At 34.9% G+C, this 18254-nt stretch overlaps 1 protein-coding gene across 4 annotated transcripts in view; it reads left to right on the top strand.

The window, feature by feature from the left end:
* The window catches only part of RPGRIP1L (RPGRIP1 like), a 76247-nt gene extending 59788 nt beyond the window's left edge, over window positions 1–16459 (top strand). For all 4 annotated transcript variants that reach the window (XM_074583147.1, XM_074583146.1, XM_074583144.1 and 1 more), the window contains 3 exons: window positions 4637–4721; window positions 11682–11815; window positions 15152–16459. In XM_074583147.1, the coding sequence (XP_074439248.1) occupies window positions 4637–4721; window positions 11682–11815; window positions 15152–15255 (323 nt within the window). In that variant the 3' untranslated portion in view covers window positions 15256–16459. The remainder of the gene's footprint in view (window positions 1–4636; window positions 4722–11681; window positions 11816–15151) is intronic.
* Window positions 16460–18254: the final 1795 nt, after the last annotated feature.

Raw genomic sequence — 18254 nt, 5'->3', positions numbered from 1 at the left:
TCTGTGACTCTGAGAAAGACAGTAATCTTTGTAAGGCTTTAGGAAAATAAAAAACAAACCCACAAAAACTAATAGTACTGCAAACTCTCATTCACTGAGGCTTACTTCCATTCAACCAAATGGGAATTCTGGCAACGTGTACTAAATGAGGCGTCAGATAAGAACTCTTTTTATGAGCCGAACAGTATTCGTCTTGCTAGCTGCTGTAATCACTTTTCCACGTGTTCTAGATAGGCAGCAGACATAATTGAAATAAATTTTTTAAAACCTCTTTGAAATAACACCATAAGCCAATAACAGCTATTTAACACTTTTAATTTCTCATGCTTCTTGAATTCTCATTGCTTTGAATATAAGAAGCATTCAGAAGTTATAAAAATTCTTACACAATGTTCTGATTCCTGTGTATATTGGGTATGGTCTAAGCATAATACTAGTGTTTTTTTAAGTATTAGTCTGCAAAATTAAACTAGCAAAAGACAGCAAAGTTATGTTGAATACAGAGTGAAATTTCAGGCTCTTAAGACAATTATGAAACTTAAATATATTTCAAGCTGTGATATTTGAAAATATTGTCATGCTTTGTAAAGACTGTAATTCATAAGGTTACCACTCTGGTAGTGCTGTATCATATTATTTCTGCTAGTCAAAACCTGGCTTCGTAACTTTGATTTTTCTATTTGCTGCTTAAGTATCAAATATAGAACTGTTTAAACTAATGAATCAATATCAAAAGGTGGTCTTAATTGCTTCAGGATTGTATTCTGCAGCATAATAGTCATTTTTATTTGCAGAGTTTTGCTTAGATAATTGGTCATCTAATTTCTACTCAAGATTAGCTTTGCATATGGGGGGGGGAAAACCTGATGAGTCTGCTGTGATAATGTCAGTTGGAAAGCCAGTGAGATAATAGTAATGAAATCTGCATGTGTGTTTGCTGTAGCTTTACTGCATCTCTTATTCGTGTCTAATTAGATTTGAGTATGTTGAATATTTGAGGTTAATTGAATATTTTCTTTAATAAAAATGAGATTTGCATGGGTAGAAAGAAAATTACTTTGAGCTTAGAAGGAAACTAATAGTCTTCTAGATTTTTGCATGGAGAAAATCAGGGTAAGTCCTTAAGTAATCTAAAAATCATTAATTCTTATAAATAAAACATTTTATAACATTTATAATGGCAACAGCTTGACTATTTTAAAATCGTCTTAACTGATACAGAAGGCTCCATGAGATTCGCTGCTTAAAAAACATTTGAAGTTTTTCCATACCTTTTGCACATCCTTTGCTGACATTGCTTGACACGTAAGATACCAGAAGATTAATGGAATCTTGTTGAAAAACAATATAGTAGAACTCCGTTGGTCTGGACATACAAGATCCTACGAATTTCCCTTTTCACAAGTGGTTAGAGCATGTAATGCGACACTAGTTGTTTATTTTGACTATGACTTTTTGACTAGGAATGGTTAGAAGATCATTTTCTTTCTTCTGAGTTCTTGGAACAGAAACTTGTATATACTCTAGGGTTATAATGTATAATTCCCATGACATTAACTGCTGTATCTGCTGATGGCCATACTGACTGAGGAGAGGAGCTGTTGTGTTCATTAGTGGTGGAAAGAGTTATTAGAATATGCAAGAATGTTGCCAAACACTACAGTCCCATAAATTCAAAGAAAAGTGGAACTTGCCAAATTGTGCTTACACCATGACTCTGTCCTGTAATTTGGTAAAAAGGAAGGATTCTGATTTTTTTGATGGTGTGGTTTGGCTTTGATGTTAGGGTGTGTTACAAATCATAGTAAGCAATGAATTCATATTTTATCTTCTTAATGCAGTTTAAAATCGTGTGCCAATTTTAAATTAAATCTATTGATCCTTGGCTCTTAATTTCAGTAAAATAAACATTTTTCTTGTCAAGGCCACAATTACTTAAAATACAAAGGTAAGGTTAGTTCATAAATGTTGTCAACAAAAAGCATTCGTATTTTATTAAATATGAAGACTTAACTGTGAAAATGCTGAGATGGAAAGAGGGTTACTAGAAAATAAGATTGATAGAAGGTTTGAAATGTGTCCTTATCACTGTATACAATGATTCTAGAGAATAGGCAGCAGAGGAAGAAAGATTTATGAAATTCTGTAAAGATTTTATATGACATTTCATCGGAAAGCTTTCTCTCTTGAGTGAACAGGTAGTTACTTGAACAACTTGAAGTACAAATATAAGTAGACCAAAGAAAGTGGAGGTGGGGAAAAGATGATAGGGTTTATTTCTTTTATTGAAAATAAACTTCTGAAAATCCATATGCTAAAAGGTGGATTCCTCGGTTAAGGCATCAGAAAACATTGTTATACTTCTTCATGTTTATTCCTTTTCTTCATTAAGGCTCAACGCTGTATGAGACACTTTTTCTTCATCCTTGTGATGAAACTCTGCTTCATCACATAGTCACTTAGTTTTGTTAGAAAGTGAACTATGAAAAAAATATTCTGTAACAGAATCAGCTATGTTAATATTTGGAATTGCAGTGATTTTTGGTAAAATGATCAGGGTCATTGTAATCTTCAGGTTTTAATGCTTCTTTAGGACAAGCTTTAAAATTATAATTTTAAATGCAACCTGTCACAAGTTATTTTTGAATTATTTTTCCAATTAATTGGATAGAAGTATGACATGTTCCGTGCTGAGTCGGAGCAGTGTTGTAATTCTAAGTTCAAGCAGTACTAAGGGGTGATATGAAAGCATGTTATTCATCAGGAACTAAAAATATATTTTCACTATGGTTAATAATTTTCCCCAGACTTGAATGGAGTTCTTGTGATGACTGTTTTGCTAGCCTGAATTTTTCCGTTGAGCGCAATGAATTCAAACTCTTTAGATTTGTAAATAATTTCCATTTAAAATTGGTTTAGATACAGAATTAGTAAACTTAGGAAATTCCATTTGGGATGCTTATGGGGAAGGGAAGAATCTGTTGATGTGGCAGCTCCTTTGAAGTTGTCTGGCTGTCCATCTGTCTCCCTGCTGCCTCCCCATCACTTCCTGTGGTGGCCCCAGGAGCACTTGGCCATGAGAGTAGCACATGTGGAAAGTCATCCACATGCCCAAAAGAATAGCAGATGGCAGTATCAGCTTCTTTTAACCTGTCTAAGAAAGTAAGAATATTGTGGATGGAAACCAAGGATTCCAAGATAGAGCATCAATGCTTTGATTTCTGCTAATAGAGAAAAAAGTTGTTAAATTGCAGTTTCCTTTGATTGAATGATTCAGATACCAATTGTACTGGCTGTTTTCTGAAAGTAACTAATTTCTAAGAGCGATTCTGCTAGCCAGGTAAGAGCTGAAGAGCAGCTTTGGAGAAAGCGAAAGAACTAGTAGTTCTGGAAAGTGTGCTTCCTAGAAGAACTTTTATAGAGATATATCAATAAATTCCTCTGCAAGGAATTAATTGGAGCCTTCTTACCCCTCTTTCATACTCCTGTATTCCAATACTCTCTGCTCCTTGGTAGAAATGGTAATTTCTGTTTATACAAATAAGTTTATTTTGGATAGTAGACGAGAGTATGAAATATATTCAAGATTTCTGTCAGCACATAGGAAAAGGAAACCTTAATGTGATGTGGAGAGTGAAAAACAGTGTTTTTAAGTAAAGTGGCAGAGTAACTAGAAGGGAGTGAGGCATGTGAATATTGAAGGTGTTGGAGTTTTAAGACAGACGAGTTTCTAGCTCCTCCTCCTGCCCTCAAAAACAAATGAAAAATGTTTCTTAGAGCTATGTTTGTTTCTCAGAGGGTTATATTCATTCCAGTTCTGTCCTAGCAAAATTTTTTCAGATGCATTTCTTTAAAAAAAAAAAAAGGCAATTCCTTTAACACTGTTTCTCAGTTTTTGCATCCTGAATTTTTATAATCTTTCACAGTGATTTACTGATACCATTTGCAAGAAAGAAGCTACTTTCTTAATATAAGATGCCCAAAAACTTCTTAAAGAATTTCCGAAAACCCTGTTTCTCATTCTTTTATTGTTTTTTCCAAACCAAGGCTATTTTTCACTGTAGGTCATATTAATGGTAGAAAAATTAAAAGCTGGTCCTTGTGTTTGTATTTTAAATTAAAACAATAAAAGGCTTTCCGAGCACTCACACACACTCCCCAGGCTGTGGATTTTCTCCAGTCCATTGGTCTAGATGTTTCTCTTATTGAAATATTGTGGCAGGAAAGGAGGATTAAATTACTGAGGCTGTCAAAAAGGACAAGCACTCTGCCATACATTATCATTATCACTAGCTTCCTCAGTGGAAGAAAATGCAGTAAATCACTTCAAATACAAAGCAATAAAGACTGCTGGCTTTTAAAATCATGACTGCTATTGCCATTAACAGAAAATGACAGCTATGTGGCATGCTTAGATGCTGCTTGTATCTTTTTTGACAGTGTGCACATAAACCTGCCAGTGACACGCCATCAGATCACATGACCTTTCAAATTTGATTCTAACATTGTTGCTTTTCCTTAGGAAAGACAAGGGAAAGAAATGTTTCTTTTTCTTTGTTCTTTATGTCATGCCCTTTCTTCTAAAAGACGAAAAACAATTGATAACTAATTATATTAATTCCGATTTGCTTTGCAGTGATATATGTGGATAAAGCAAATAATCGTGCAAGGAGAGAGTATCTCAAGTTGATGCTTCTAAAGCCAGATCTACATACTGACAGGTACGCTTTAGTGCTGAAAAAGTCTATGAAGGGTCTTTGTAAATAATGCTTGTGGTTTGGCTTGTTGTTTGACTTTATTGAGGAGGTATCCCTGAGAAGTTAATACATAACTAACTAAGTAGAGATAATTTTGTTTCAGCTAGGAATGATACCTACGTTCTGATGTAGTGATTGATCTACATTTCTTTCCTGAGTACATTCATGTGGCATGGAATATTGCAGCCTCTCTTAATGTTGTTTTAGTGCTGTCCTTTGGTTTTGGTAACAACCTTGTTTTGCAAAAGATAGAATCTATCATCACCATTCTATCAATAATGAATTTGAAAAGCACATATCTGCCTGATGGTAGAGTAATACATCTGTTGCTTCTGAATCCAGAGTACTAAAAGGAGTGTAAAATCTTCAGAATGTGTTCCTTGGCGCTAGAATTTCCCAAAACATATATATGTGTATATATATGTAGCAGGCAGCTATTATGGGTATACATATGAGAAAGAGTATAAATAGTCTTGTCCAAGCCCATAATAATAAATTTGTTCTTATTCCAATTTTTTTGCTTGAGATAGCATGCACGTTACTTTGAGAGAATGAATGACATCATAGAATCACAGAATGGTTTGGGTTGTAAGGAACCTTAGAGACCATCTAGTTCCAACCCCCCTGCCCTGGGCAGGGCCACCTCCCACCAGACCAGGTTGCTCCAAGCCCCGTCCAACCTGGCCTGGAACACCTCCAGGGATGGGGCAACCACAACTTCTATGGGCAACCTGGGCCAGGGGCTCACCACCCTCACAGGAAAGAACTTCTTCCTAATATCTAATCTAAATCGCCCCTCTTCCATTGCACCTTGTCCTATCACCCTCTCCAGCTTTCCTGTAGGGCCCCTTTAGGTACTGGGAGGCTGCTATACATCCTTTGATTCTGTTTCCTCCTGAAGGTCCATCTTCATTAAAATGGAACAATTATTAATTTAAAGATTTGTTTAATTTGCACAGGTGTTGAATACCTGATGATTGTATTTGAAGTGTAGGAGTTACTAGTAAATATTTTAAATACGTATTTATTCACAAATCACAGATTCACTCTCCAGTAAGAGACATTGATCTCCATTTTATTTCCCTTCTAAAGCTAAGTTTCATGTCTTGGCCAGAAAACAGGTTTTACTGGAATGGAGTGGGGAACACCATGAAACAATTACTTTTTGGGATGGAAATGTTATAGCAAAGCGTTCTTAGGTTTGGAGATTTTGGAGAAAAAAAAAATAATTAAAAGCCTTCATTTAAAGAAGAGAAGACTTCTTTTTCCATATAGATTAGGGAAGTGGGTAACATGTTCTACTAAGAATTTAATACTGAGGACAAAAATTTCTTTCTTTCCTGAGTGATAATTCAGCAAAGGAAAATAGCTAGTTTGTGGGCTGCAATTTCACCTATAAATACTTAGAAATGTATACTAAATATTTAACAAAGCTAAAGTAAAAATAAGGTAAAATAACAGCAGTGAGCTTTTTCCCCCCCAACAGGAGCATTCATCTTCTATGTGTGCAATCATGGTACTGTCCTCTGGGTTACTAGGTCAGTTGTTTTCTGCATTTATCGGTGCATCTAGTTTGGTCTGTGGTGAAATTTCAGTTCTGTGCTGACTAAATAGCAAAGCAGGAAAAGTTCATCAGTAGTCCAGTTCCCCACTTTATCCCAGCAAGAGGACCACCGGGAAACAAAATTTATGAAAAGATTCTGCCTATACACCAAATGTTTTCAACTCTATGCATTTTAAACCTGGCCTAGTTATATCTTCAACACGTGTTTTCTATCACAAGCCTTACAAACTAATATCAGAGCTTTTTCAGCTGAAACAGGAACTGAACTAAACTAATGCTTTAAAGCTCAGGAAACCAAATTATCAAGGATATAAATATCATTGAAAATTGCCTGCACATGGTTTAGCCTGACACTGTATTGGTGTTTGTGCTATGCCAGATTATAGGAACGTTGATAGTATATTATGTATATTAAGTGGCGTTTTTAGTTTTCAGGTGAACTTTCTCCTTGTTACAACAAATGTTGTTAGGAATGATACTCATAATGATTGGATCCATATTAGAACATAAATAGATACATCACATGCTATTTTTGTCTTCCAAAAGGAGAGTCACTTTAATGAATGTCCATTGAAAAAAATAAATATTCTCAGATGTTAAAAGAGATACTAATATAATATATAAAATTACTGATAAGCCAAAGTTGCAACTATAGCCTAATCCTATAGTTGAAACAGGAGCCAACTTGGCCCTGAAAATAATGCATTTCACAGCTTTATACTCTTTTAGTTTATATTTACAATTAAGTAAATGTAGATTGACATGGCATTTATAGGGGAAAGTATGTTTATTTCATAGAATCATGGAATCATTTAGGTTGGAAAAGACCCTTAAGATCATCGAGTCCAACTGTAAACATAACACTGGGAAGTCCACCACTAACCATGTCCCTCAGCACCATGTCTACCCATCTTTTAAATACCTTCAGCAGTGGTGACCCAGCTGCCTCCCTGGGCAGCCTGTTCCAATGCTTGACAAACCTTTTGGTGAATAACTTTTTCCTAATATCCAATCTAAAATTTGTAAGGAGTGGGGTTTACTGTTCATGAAAGGATAAGATTTCAAAACAAAGTTGATTTTTCTCTTCTTTCAATTTCATTTCTTGATAAAAAAATCATTGTAAGTATTTATTAGAAATGTTGATTTTGGTTCCACATTTGAAATGGCTTTAGTTGCAGAAAATGAAAGAACATTCAGTATTCAAGAAAATCAAGAAAATATGCAGCTAAATAGAATGATATAAATTCTAAAATACATGAGCATGAAGTAGTAGGAGACTAGGAAGACTGTTTGAAATCCTATTTAGGTTAGTAATTGTTGCATACCACAAAGGTGGTGGTTCTCTTTTGACAAGCATCTTTTGTCTTTACGTTTTCAGACAGACAATGTCTCTATCATTAATATGTAAGTTTTGTCAAAACACTCGCTTTTTCTTATAGCTGTATTGTGTGACATGGGTAGCCTTTTTGTTTTGTTTCTTCTGTATAATAGGGATTCAAATTACATTCCTTATTTATGTGAGGAAGCTATTCTTACTAATATTTGTAAAACTTGAAAAAAAAAAAAAGTAATTATTATTTTATTTTATCATTTGAACCACAGATCTATTTACTTACATGTTCAAGTCTTTAAATCTGTTAATAACAGGAGGCATTTCCGGCAGCCCATTTACCTTACTGTAACTCTGTCATAGTTCTTTTATTCTTCATCCTGTTTGTATTCCACTGTTGCCTTGCAGCATTTTAAGAGTGTAGAAATTTGGCTCATATAGAGAAACTTAGCGGATTCCTCATGCCAGATTGTACTTGCAGACCTGGCGGCAGAGTCTGTGCTCGTCTGACAAGTGTCAAGAGAGACATATGTGAGGAATGGAGGAATCCATTCTTCTACCAGTCACCCTGCTGTGATAACAAGAGTGAACAGGTTTATGCAAGAGGTTTCCAGCCTGATCCTGACAAGTGCATCAGTTCTTGGTAGGAAATGATTGTTACTCCGAGAAACTGACTATATGAAGTCATTGTTCTCCAAAGGAACAAAATCTGTGCATCCATGTTATAGGAATATAGAGCATGTGTACAGTGTTAGCTCCACGTTAATTATATTAACACACAAGATTTTCCCCACGCTGCTTAAAAATGACTGATCTCTGGAATAAAGAATTAGAATCAAATTTGCCTACATCATAGCTCTTGTACACGCACTCTAAATTCCCTGTTGGTGATAAAACCTTTACGTGTTATCATAAAACAACAGTAAATATTTGTCCAGATTTTTCTGCTTCATTGTAAAGCATGTTTTAACCTTAAGGTAATTATTAATTTTTACTTTTCTTTTAGCCCTTTATTAGCAGTCAAGTTGCATTTAGTTCTCTAGTGGTTCTTACAGTAGCTAGCAAATATCTCCCCACACAGTATTTTTAACAGGATGTCAAGATTTCTTCTTATTCTGTCAGTAGGCATGGGATTCCTGCAAGGAAGTGAGTACTGATAGAGAAATGTGGAAATGAGCTAGAGAGGAAGTCTAAGATCCTAGAGAGAAGTACTGGAGAGGGACGCTATATGTAGCTTTATTTATGTAAGAAATCCTAGTATGAATTTGATATTCCAACTGCCGTCAAAGTTCCTTACGTAAGTGAGGCAGCGTTAAGGTAAGATGGGACACTGGCTGCACGTTTGTGCATTCTATGCGGAAGCGGAGTGAGGAGTCTGTTCATGTCTATGTTCCGAGGCAATGTAAACAGTGGGTTTGTAGCCAGTTCAACCTGAAAACAAGTCTTGCAATTTTTGGTAAATGAAGAACATGAGTTAAAGCATACTGAATATCATATTTAAATATTCTCTAAAATCAAAGCATCTAATATGTTTTAAAAGTACAGATGTCAAAGCGATCGTGGTACAGTTCTTGCAGCCTACTAGTTGGAGTATTCCCATGCGATCCAGAGTTCAAATGTCCTCCTTCCTGATTGGCAGCAAAGATTTGATCCAATATTATGATCTTTTGAGCATATTGGAACTATAAGGTGTTAGAGGTGCAGTTCTTTTGATCTGTTGTGTTGAAGCTTGCTCTATTCATAAAAAATACTTGAGTATGATCTGAACCAGAAAGTGGACCAGTATGAACAAGTCTCCACTTTGGCTTTAAAGTACTGTCCCAGATGTTCCTAGGTCTGCTTTTAGGTTGTGCTTTAGTGAAAATGTTAGTAGTAGTTGGTACCCTTAAGGGATAAAAATTAATCCAGTACTAATCGCCTCCTCTTCTGTCACTGTCTTAACTGCTAAGCTGGACTCTGCAATTGATTTGATTTAACGTTGACACTGAATCATAACAAAACAGATCTGTCCCCGATACCCAACAGTTTTATTAGTTATTCTTACAATTTTTAATTTGTTTTCATTTCATTTAATCTTTATCTTACACATCTAATTATTTCTTTCTTTTTGATTGAGTTTTGGCAGTTTTGCTGCTGCTTAGCTCTGTGCCAAAATCTTAAGTTAGATCCATTATACTCAATCGAGCCACCTGCTGTTTCTAATAGCTGTGATATCTTTCCTGGTTTTGCCTCCAGAAACTTTTTTTAAGAACATGTATTCTCAATGCCTGTCTGGTTCTAGTGACAAACAAATATTTATGTATATGTTTTCTATAATTAATATTTGTTAGGAAGAGCCAGGCACAAAAATAAAATAGTATAAAAGCATATTGCAGTTGTTGTTATGTTTAAAGTCTTTTAGGAAGATTTGATTATATTTTGTCTAGGATATCCTTTCGTGTAGACTTGGCTTTTACCCAACTTGATTGTTACTCACTTGGAATTGTGCTTATTGTAACATTTTTAGGCTGTAAAGCTCGCAAGCATTCACAGTTTAAACAACATTGCCAAGACATACCAAAAAAGTAGTTAGCTCTGAATTCCTGTCATTTTGTCAGTCTCGGTGTTTTTGGCCCCAACACAAGCCACTAACTCAAGTCAGCTCCAGCACAATACTGGAATTATGTGTTTAAAAGAAAAGCCATACTTGGATGCAATGAGTGTAATTTAAGTTCACAGAAGAAATGCAAATATTTGGTATAGTTGTTGGGCTTAGATGTTTGGGATGGACAAGCAGGCTGTGTTTAGAAAGCACGGTAAATTCCCAAAGGCCTTTGTATCCAGGCTCTACTCACGGGTAGCTTTTTATGTGTAAAACAGGAATGGAATAATGAAGATAAAATATGAGAGGAATTGGTCAGAGGGAACAAGAACAGGACAAATGGCTGTGTAAGGTCCAACTTTAAATAATGAATACACAAGACAACATTAGAAAGATACTATTTTGAGAGAACTGCCTTTAGGTTCCTGTTATTTTTGTGGAATGTGTTCTTGGCTAGAATGTGCTCTCCAAGTATCTAAATGAGGTGTGAAAATTCTCAATAACTTTCAGCTAAATATTTTACACTTGGTGTTTGGAAATACTTGATTCATTGAATATGGCTGGTATTTCTGATATCAGGAAAACGTTTGATATGGTTTTTCTTTCTCAATTATTTCTCTCATGTCTCTGACACCACTCAGTGTAAAGCCAAGAAAATGCATTGGCTTAAAATCTACTAAGCTACATCTACATTATCAAGTGGTGCAGATCAGAGAATCTCTAGTACAATGCAGTTGTTGCTAATCATTTGGTTTTCACAGTACATAGATTTTTAGGATGATTTTGAGAGTTCAGAATACTAGTTGATCCTACTGACTGAATGGCTGTTGCAATGGAGTGCAAAGAGTTTGCATGGTATGGTCAACACAGTAAAAATTTAAATAAATTAATAAAAACAACAAACAAAAAGCCTACCATAAACCCCCAACTGTGTTTTTAGATATTTTATATAAAAGACTTTTGCTATAAAAGCCTCAAAGTACATAAATACAATCTTGATTTTTACTTATGGAGGGTAAATATAAAGAAATGTAGTGACTTGAACAGTTGATTCAGCAGCTGAGCTAAACAAACTTGCAAGTTTCAAATGTGAAAAATTCTTTAATCCTCTAGACTATTCTGTCTGTCACTGCCGTATTAACAAGAATTGTGCCACAGGGTGGTGGTGAGGGGGGAGAAAAATGGAACAATTCTATAAGCCTGCAGATCTGTGGTTACAACCTCTCTGTCCTTCCAGTACTGCTAGATAATGCTGAAGAAGGAGGGAGGACTTCAAAGAAAGAGGTCTTGGACTATTCTTGTCATGGAAAATGTTGAATATAATTGATAAAGTGCCCTGTTTTATGCTTAACTTGTAAAATAGAGAGGGGGGAGGGGGTTCAAGTTAATTTTCAACCCTTTTTGAAGGTAAAATATCTTTTCTTTTCTTTTTTTTTTTTTTATGCTTAGCCTACGATTTACAGTGGTCAGTGATCCCCCAGAAGATGAACAGGATCTTGAATGTGAAGACATCGGTTTCGCTTATGTCAGTTTGAGAGAGATATTCCAGAAGCAAAGAGATATCATTGAGCAAGATATTGATGGTAAGTTCTAGAGATTACTTTCTTGTAACCTGTTGTAACCTAAAAATTATTTGTTGAATTTCTGCTTTTCTATGCAAGCTTTACTGTGCAAGTAATTGTTTGACATTGTTTTAATAAGAAATTCTTGAATATTAACTCACGGCTTCCACATTTGTTTGCAAAAGTCTGCAAAAGCTGTGTACTGTTGTTATTCCTTAAAATCTATTTTAAAAAACCCCAAACCAAATAGCATTCCCAGCTCATAGTAATGAATTTACAAAACCTAAGAACTCTCCACTTACTGTGTTTATTCAGCATACTTCATGCTAGTAAGACTATAAATATATATTTTGTTATTAAAATTCATGTCTAAAATAATTCTGGATTGCTAACGTCTAGATCTTATTTGAAGTTACGTTATAACCCCCAGAGTACCTCAAGCTTGTGTCCTCCATATGAGACCTGTATCTGAGACAATATGAAATACTGGTGTCTTTAGTTAGGTATCAGTTTAGAGTAAGCATCCTCCTGTAACAGACTGTGACCACATTTTCACTGTGGCCCATTAAAGCAAGGTGGGCTGAGTAGGAGGTGTGGAATCTTCTGTTTCCTGGGTCTTACGACAGCATTTTTATAAAGCTGATAAGACTCGAGAAGGATACTCGATCCTTTCAGACAGTGAAGGAAAATATTCTCCTTGCTTAGACTTTCCTGTTCCCCAGTGTAGCAGGGACATGGTTATCAGTGTTGTGTTTCTCTCCTGTAATGGTAAGTGAAGCAGCTTGATTACTAGCCACAGTGCCCCCGTGTTCACAAGGTACTCTCTGCAATAGCAAGAATTCCAGTTAGCTCTAGTAGAATGCCAGGCTGATGGGACTTTGCTACTTCTACTGCTGTGTCTAATTTTCATACCTCGAGTGATGGGGAGCTGAGTAGTAAGGGAAAGAAAAAGGCTTTCTTACCCATTTCCATTATCATGCATGATTTGCATCCATGCTGTAGCTAAAATACTCAAAGTATGCATCAAAGTTCCAGGAAAACGATAAGGAGAATTCTAAGAATCAAATTTCCATAGCCTGGAAAAATAATACACAGATTTGATGCACTTTGTATTGTAGCTGAACCACTTCTTCTTTTCTCCACCAATGATTTTTTTTTTTTCCAAGTAGTTGTATGAAAGCACATATCCAAAAAGGTATTTCATAGTCTCTCACTGGAAAATTTTTTTGTTCTGGATTTTATGGCCATAATTCCTATTGTCATAATTCCCATTTGATAAGATTGATTAGTGATATGACTATAATTTTGTACCCTTGAAAGTTACCTTTCACAAAACTCTTAAAACTCCTAACCGTCATCTGAGATAATAATTATGACAGGAAGGACTGGTTTTTGTTACTAGTTGTTGTTCTGTCAACTGTAATCATTTCTATGTAACGACAACTACTTCAATATTTTGAGGAGCATTTCTTTCCCTGACCATAAGGCATTTGAGCTGTTTTTTACTTTATGTACATTAAATTTATGAAAGTTGTAGTAATAGATAGAAATACTTTTATTCCTATCCACACTTCTCCCCTTCCCTGCAGATGCTGTACAGTTTAGATTTATTTTTTTATTGCATCCATAACCATGTTTTCTGAAAATTTAGAACTTTCAGAGAATTGAAATGAATTTTATGTTAATACATGCCAGATCATGGCAAAAGTAGAATACATCAGTATATTTTCTTGGATTAAGTCATTGTAAAAGGATCTGTTCTTAAGATCTGGACACAGACTTCAATTAAATACAATGGCACAATAAAGAGAATTCCTAAATAATATTGTACACCTTCTCCGAGATGGATATTGGTTTGAGCGGAAAAGGCATAAAACTAGACACAGGGAAGTTCATAGGATGCTGCCACATTAAGATATAATAATTCTTAAGTTAGATACCATAAACTTCATTCTTTTTGAGGACTGCAAGTGTATATCTCTTTCATATCTTATTCCTTTCATCGGTGATGTGTGAAAGTGGCCTATGTGAAATTTGAAGCAATTAAGTGAATGGCTAAGCAAGAGGCTGGATGGAAAAAGAGTACAGACAAGACACATAATGTGTCTCAGAGATAATATGACAACGTTAAAACTGTGAGAAAATAGAATTAATGTTAGCTTCTGCTAACATTAGTTACAGTTATCTATCGCTTTTCTAAGTAGAAAGAATAACGTCCCCTGAAGTTTCCTCTTTAAGTTGACAGCTCACCGAGTGATTTGTTCAAGGATATACAAAATGGTTTGGAACTCTAAGAATAGCATCCAATGTGTCCTATAATAGCTCTATCAACAAAGTAAATGATGGAAGGTTTATCCCGTGCTTTTCCTTCTCCAAACCTCTTCTGAGCTGTCCCAGCAGCCTAGAAGTTGTAGCGTGCAGCATCATTGCATGTCCCAGATTACTTATCCCAGTTTATATAGTAAATACAAAACCTTGCCATTTGTCTGCTCTATAATTTGCTTGGAAAAGATGTGCTGTCAAGATTATTTGTTTTTATTCAGATTCCTTCTGGAGTCATGTTAGGCAACCTCATTGCTTTTTATTCAGGACTGGGAAGGAGCCTCATTTTTGACTGTTAGCAGCATGTTTTTAATCACAGCAGCAGAGACTGTGGCCCTCTGGGCTTACTTAGGTACTGGTAAAGAGTGCAATTTTAAATCATGTTAGGTAATTTCTGTAAAATAGAGATTTTAAATACTACTTTAAAACCCACATACAGAAACATGAAGGTAATTAAATAGTTTAGTCTAGGGGAAAGACCATCTTTGTCTACACTACATTACTTTACAACACATAGAAGCTTGGAATTATTTCTCATATACAAAGAATTTTGCATTGCACCAACTGTAAAAAACCAATTTACTATTTAAATATGAATAACTGTCCGGGCTGATTTGGAGCAGTAATACAAACAGTGTAGAAAATGCTTTATTCAGTATATTTTTTACTTAAAACTCTTTATAAGTATGCATATACGTCTTTAATAGAGTTTGGAACATCTACATTTACATATTGTGAAAAATAATGTATATAGGCAATTGTCACACAGGTAGTCTTCTTTATTTCAAAGTTAATTCCAACACTAATAGTTTTATTGATGTACATTCTAGTTCTTGGAGTGCTCATTTTCCAGTAGGCTGTGTGCCTGAACTGGAAGATTTCTTTCTTTTTTCTTTTTTTTTCCATTTTCTCTCTTTGTTTTTAAGCATATGCTAGGTGCCTTTTAATCTGTCCAAATGTTAAGGAAAATTATCAGAACAAAAGCCAAACCTTAAATGAAACTGCTAATGCTGTTTTCTGATGTTTCCTTTCTAGTTTTCGATTCGCAAGATGATAGCGCAGTAATTGGAAAGCTCAAAGTATCAGTGGAAGCCCTCAATGCGCTGCGTTCAGTCTATGAGGAATGCAAAGATGACTAGGAGGCATGAAAGGGAAGTTTGCCTACAGAAGTTCCTTCTCCCAGTGTAAATACATGCTTGATAGTGCTTCAAAGATGAGATCTTTGTAATTCTTACAGTATATTTAATGTATAATTTATATGAAAAGGACGCTTGATTTGTAGTTGTAAAGTTTTGTATACTTTTCAGTCTGTTTGTTTTTATATTTCCCCCCTAAGGCTAAGAATCTCCCCACAATGGACAACGTCTTGTAAATAATTAATACCTACATGATTGAATGATGTGCTTTATTTGCATTTTCAAGATTTCTTCCTATATAAAACAGTAATAAAAATGCAAGTAAAATTTTTAATTTTTAATAAAAAAACCATAAGCCTTAGAAAACTGATTAAAAATACTTTTATGTTATCCCTAATCACCCCACTAAATGGAATGCCTGTGATTAGCCTCATTAAGAATTTTATACTGTGAAGATTTTATTAAAAGCAATATATGAAAATTACTTGGATTAATGTGTTAATCTGCCTCTTTAAAATGCTAATATCCATTTTATGCACATTAAATCTCAGTATGTGTTTTCTTTGATGCATGCAGTTCCTATCAATTAAATATAAAAAATGAGGCTAGTTGCAGGACTTATTAAATTACTGCAACCTTTTTTTAAATAACTTTTACCCTTCTACTAACATTATAATCAGCTGTTTATGATTATCATGATTGGAAGTAGGGGGGAGGGCAGGCACAATCATTTTTCTGTACAGTAAAAGATTTACTTTCAGCCAACATCTGTCAAAGCACAAGAAGAAGCCATCCAGTATCAGATTTTTCTTCACCTAGTTTGAGCCGTAGGGACAGGCAACTGTGTTTTCATTTGTTTTTTGTCACTTTTAGAACTTGCATCAAACATACACAATGAATGGTCGTATCTGAATAACCAGTGTCGAGCTTGGAAAGTTAATTTTCCAGCTTTTAACCAATCTCAGTGAAGGATTTAATTGATATTTTTAATGGAGCTGTGAATCAATGCTGCAAAAGGATTGTCTCTTGAGAACGGGGATATAATACATTTCATTTTTTAATTTACTTTTTTATTTGTCATTTTCTTCAAAGCATTTTATAGGCTGTGGGTTTCCACTGTTTGCAAACAGGCTATGTTTCTTCATAAGCATATGTAAAGTATTCAGAGAGATAAGTAATTTATTAAAATCTACCTAATTTGCCGTGATATATTAAATCTCTGCTTCAGTGATCACAGACCATTTCATTTAGAGAATTAGGCATTCCCTCTTTGTGTGATTAAAGCTCTGGAAAATGAGTTCTTTGCTCCTATTTGTGAACATTCAAAGCCTGCTAATGGCAAGAAGATGGAATAGATTATGAGACAATTCATTACAGTTCAACAGGAAAAAAACCCCAGCTATAATGCAGAAATGCAAGTATGAATATCTGCATATAGTTTGAACCATCTGTGCTCTAATGGCTTCAATAATGGCTCTTCGTCTTCAGTAGGCTTTGAAATGACATCCATACAATATTAATTTGTTGATGTACATTATGAGGCCAATGGAATGAATATATTCTGACCACAGAAATCTCTGAATTCCAACATGAACCGATGGCTGACTCCATTTTAGGTCCTACCATCTTCAGTAGTACTTCTCATCCAGCCTTTGCCAATCCTCACAGCATTTCATTCCACTGGAACTTTTAGGAGACCACAGACAGCTGCATTCCTAAACTCCTCCATTCTTCAGTTAATGGCCATATGTTTGTTGTCATTTGGGCTGGTGCTTAGTTCATCATTTTGGCCCCTCTTTCTTGCTTTTTTTGGCTCTCTGCGTCTATATTGTCAATAAGACTGTTATTATACATTACAATAATTTGAAACAGCTAGATTCAACAGTGAGATTAACTGAGTGGCTTTTTAGAAATTGAGTTGCGGTATTCTGTCAGGAGGTTCTTATTATTCTTCTAATACTTTGCAAACCAAACTAAATATCCTGCATATAAACAAAGAAGCAAATTGTATTGAGTTTTCGTGTGTGACTGTTTACTGACTTGCAGGAGAGCTATCTAACTGGGGCTTGTTTTCTTCTGAAATAAACCATGTGGTAAAATTAGAAAATCAGTGATGTTCATCTCACTTAAACATTTACAGTAACACCCTTAGCACTTAATCTTCGCCATCTGAAGTTGAAAACTTAGAAACCAACATTCATATATTAATTAAACACAGACCTGTTCAGTAAGTTACTGCAAAATACTCCAGTTGACATTTGGTTACATTGTGTTAACTGTCCTCAGTGACTCCGTCATTAACATGTATAATTTGCCTCAAGTCCCTAAACAGATTTCTTTGGAAGGCTTGCTATTACTCAGTTTTGGATTTAAAAAAAAAAATCATCTTGATTTCTATTCATGTTTATTACTAGGACAGATAAAATATTCAGTGAGGATTTTTCCAACAGATGGATTGTATTATCTTATGCAACATAAACATATGAACATACTAGAAAGTTTTGTTCTTGCATTAAGTAGTCTGTATTTCCAACATGCTCTTAAATCTTAAGTCTAAATACTGCACTGTGCAGGGAAAGTGGAAAATGTAATCTAGTACTATTTTTGTCCAGATTTTAGCTATGAATGGCTTGAAAACTTACATCTATGTACTCTCTAGCCTAAGGCAAAAAAGTATCCTTTTTTTTGTGTGCAATATGTTGGTGAGCACATTCCTTTTTGCATTTTAAAAAAGGAGCCTTATTAATGCTGGAAACTACCGTACTTTGAAATGTTACTTAATTGAAGTTTATTTTTGTGGAATAGGTAATCTTTTTTCTGTGGTGTAACTTGGATGCCACAGTGGTCCTGTGTGAGATGAATTGTGCAGGGTCAAATGATCAGTTTTGTTATTTTATACCTTTTCCCATTAATTTTTACAGCTTATAGCTTTGTTGTGATATCTTATGTGATATAAGAGCTCCTATTCTCCAAGTGTCCCAGGTATGTTTATCAAGATGGAA

Source organism: Larus michahellis, chromosome 4, assembly GCF_964199755.1.
Source record: "Larus michahellis chromosome 4, bLarMic1.1, whole genome shotgun sequence".
In the NCBI taxonomy this organism is placed as follows: domain Eukaryota; kingdom Metazoa; phylum Chordata; class Aves; order Charadriiformes; family Laridae; genus Larus; species Larus michahellis.
Note: the sequence above shows the minus strand (reverse complement) of the source record. Positions and strands in the feature narration are given on the sequence as shown.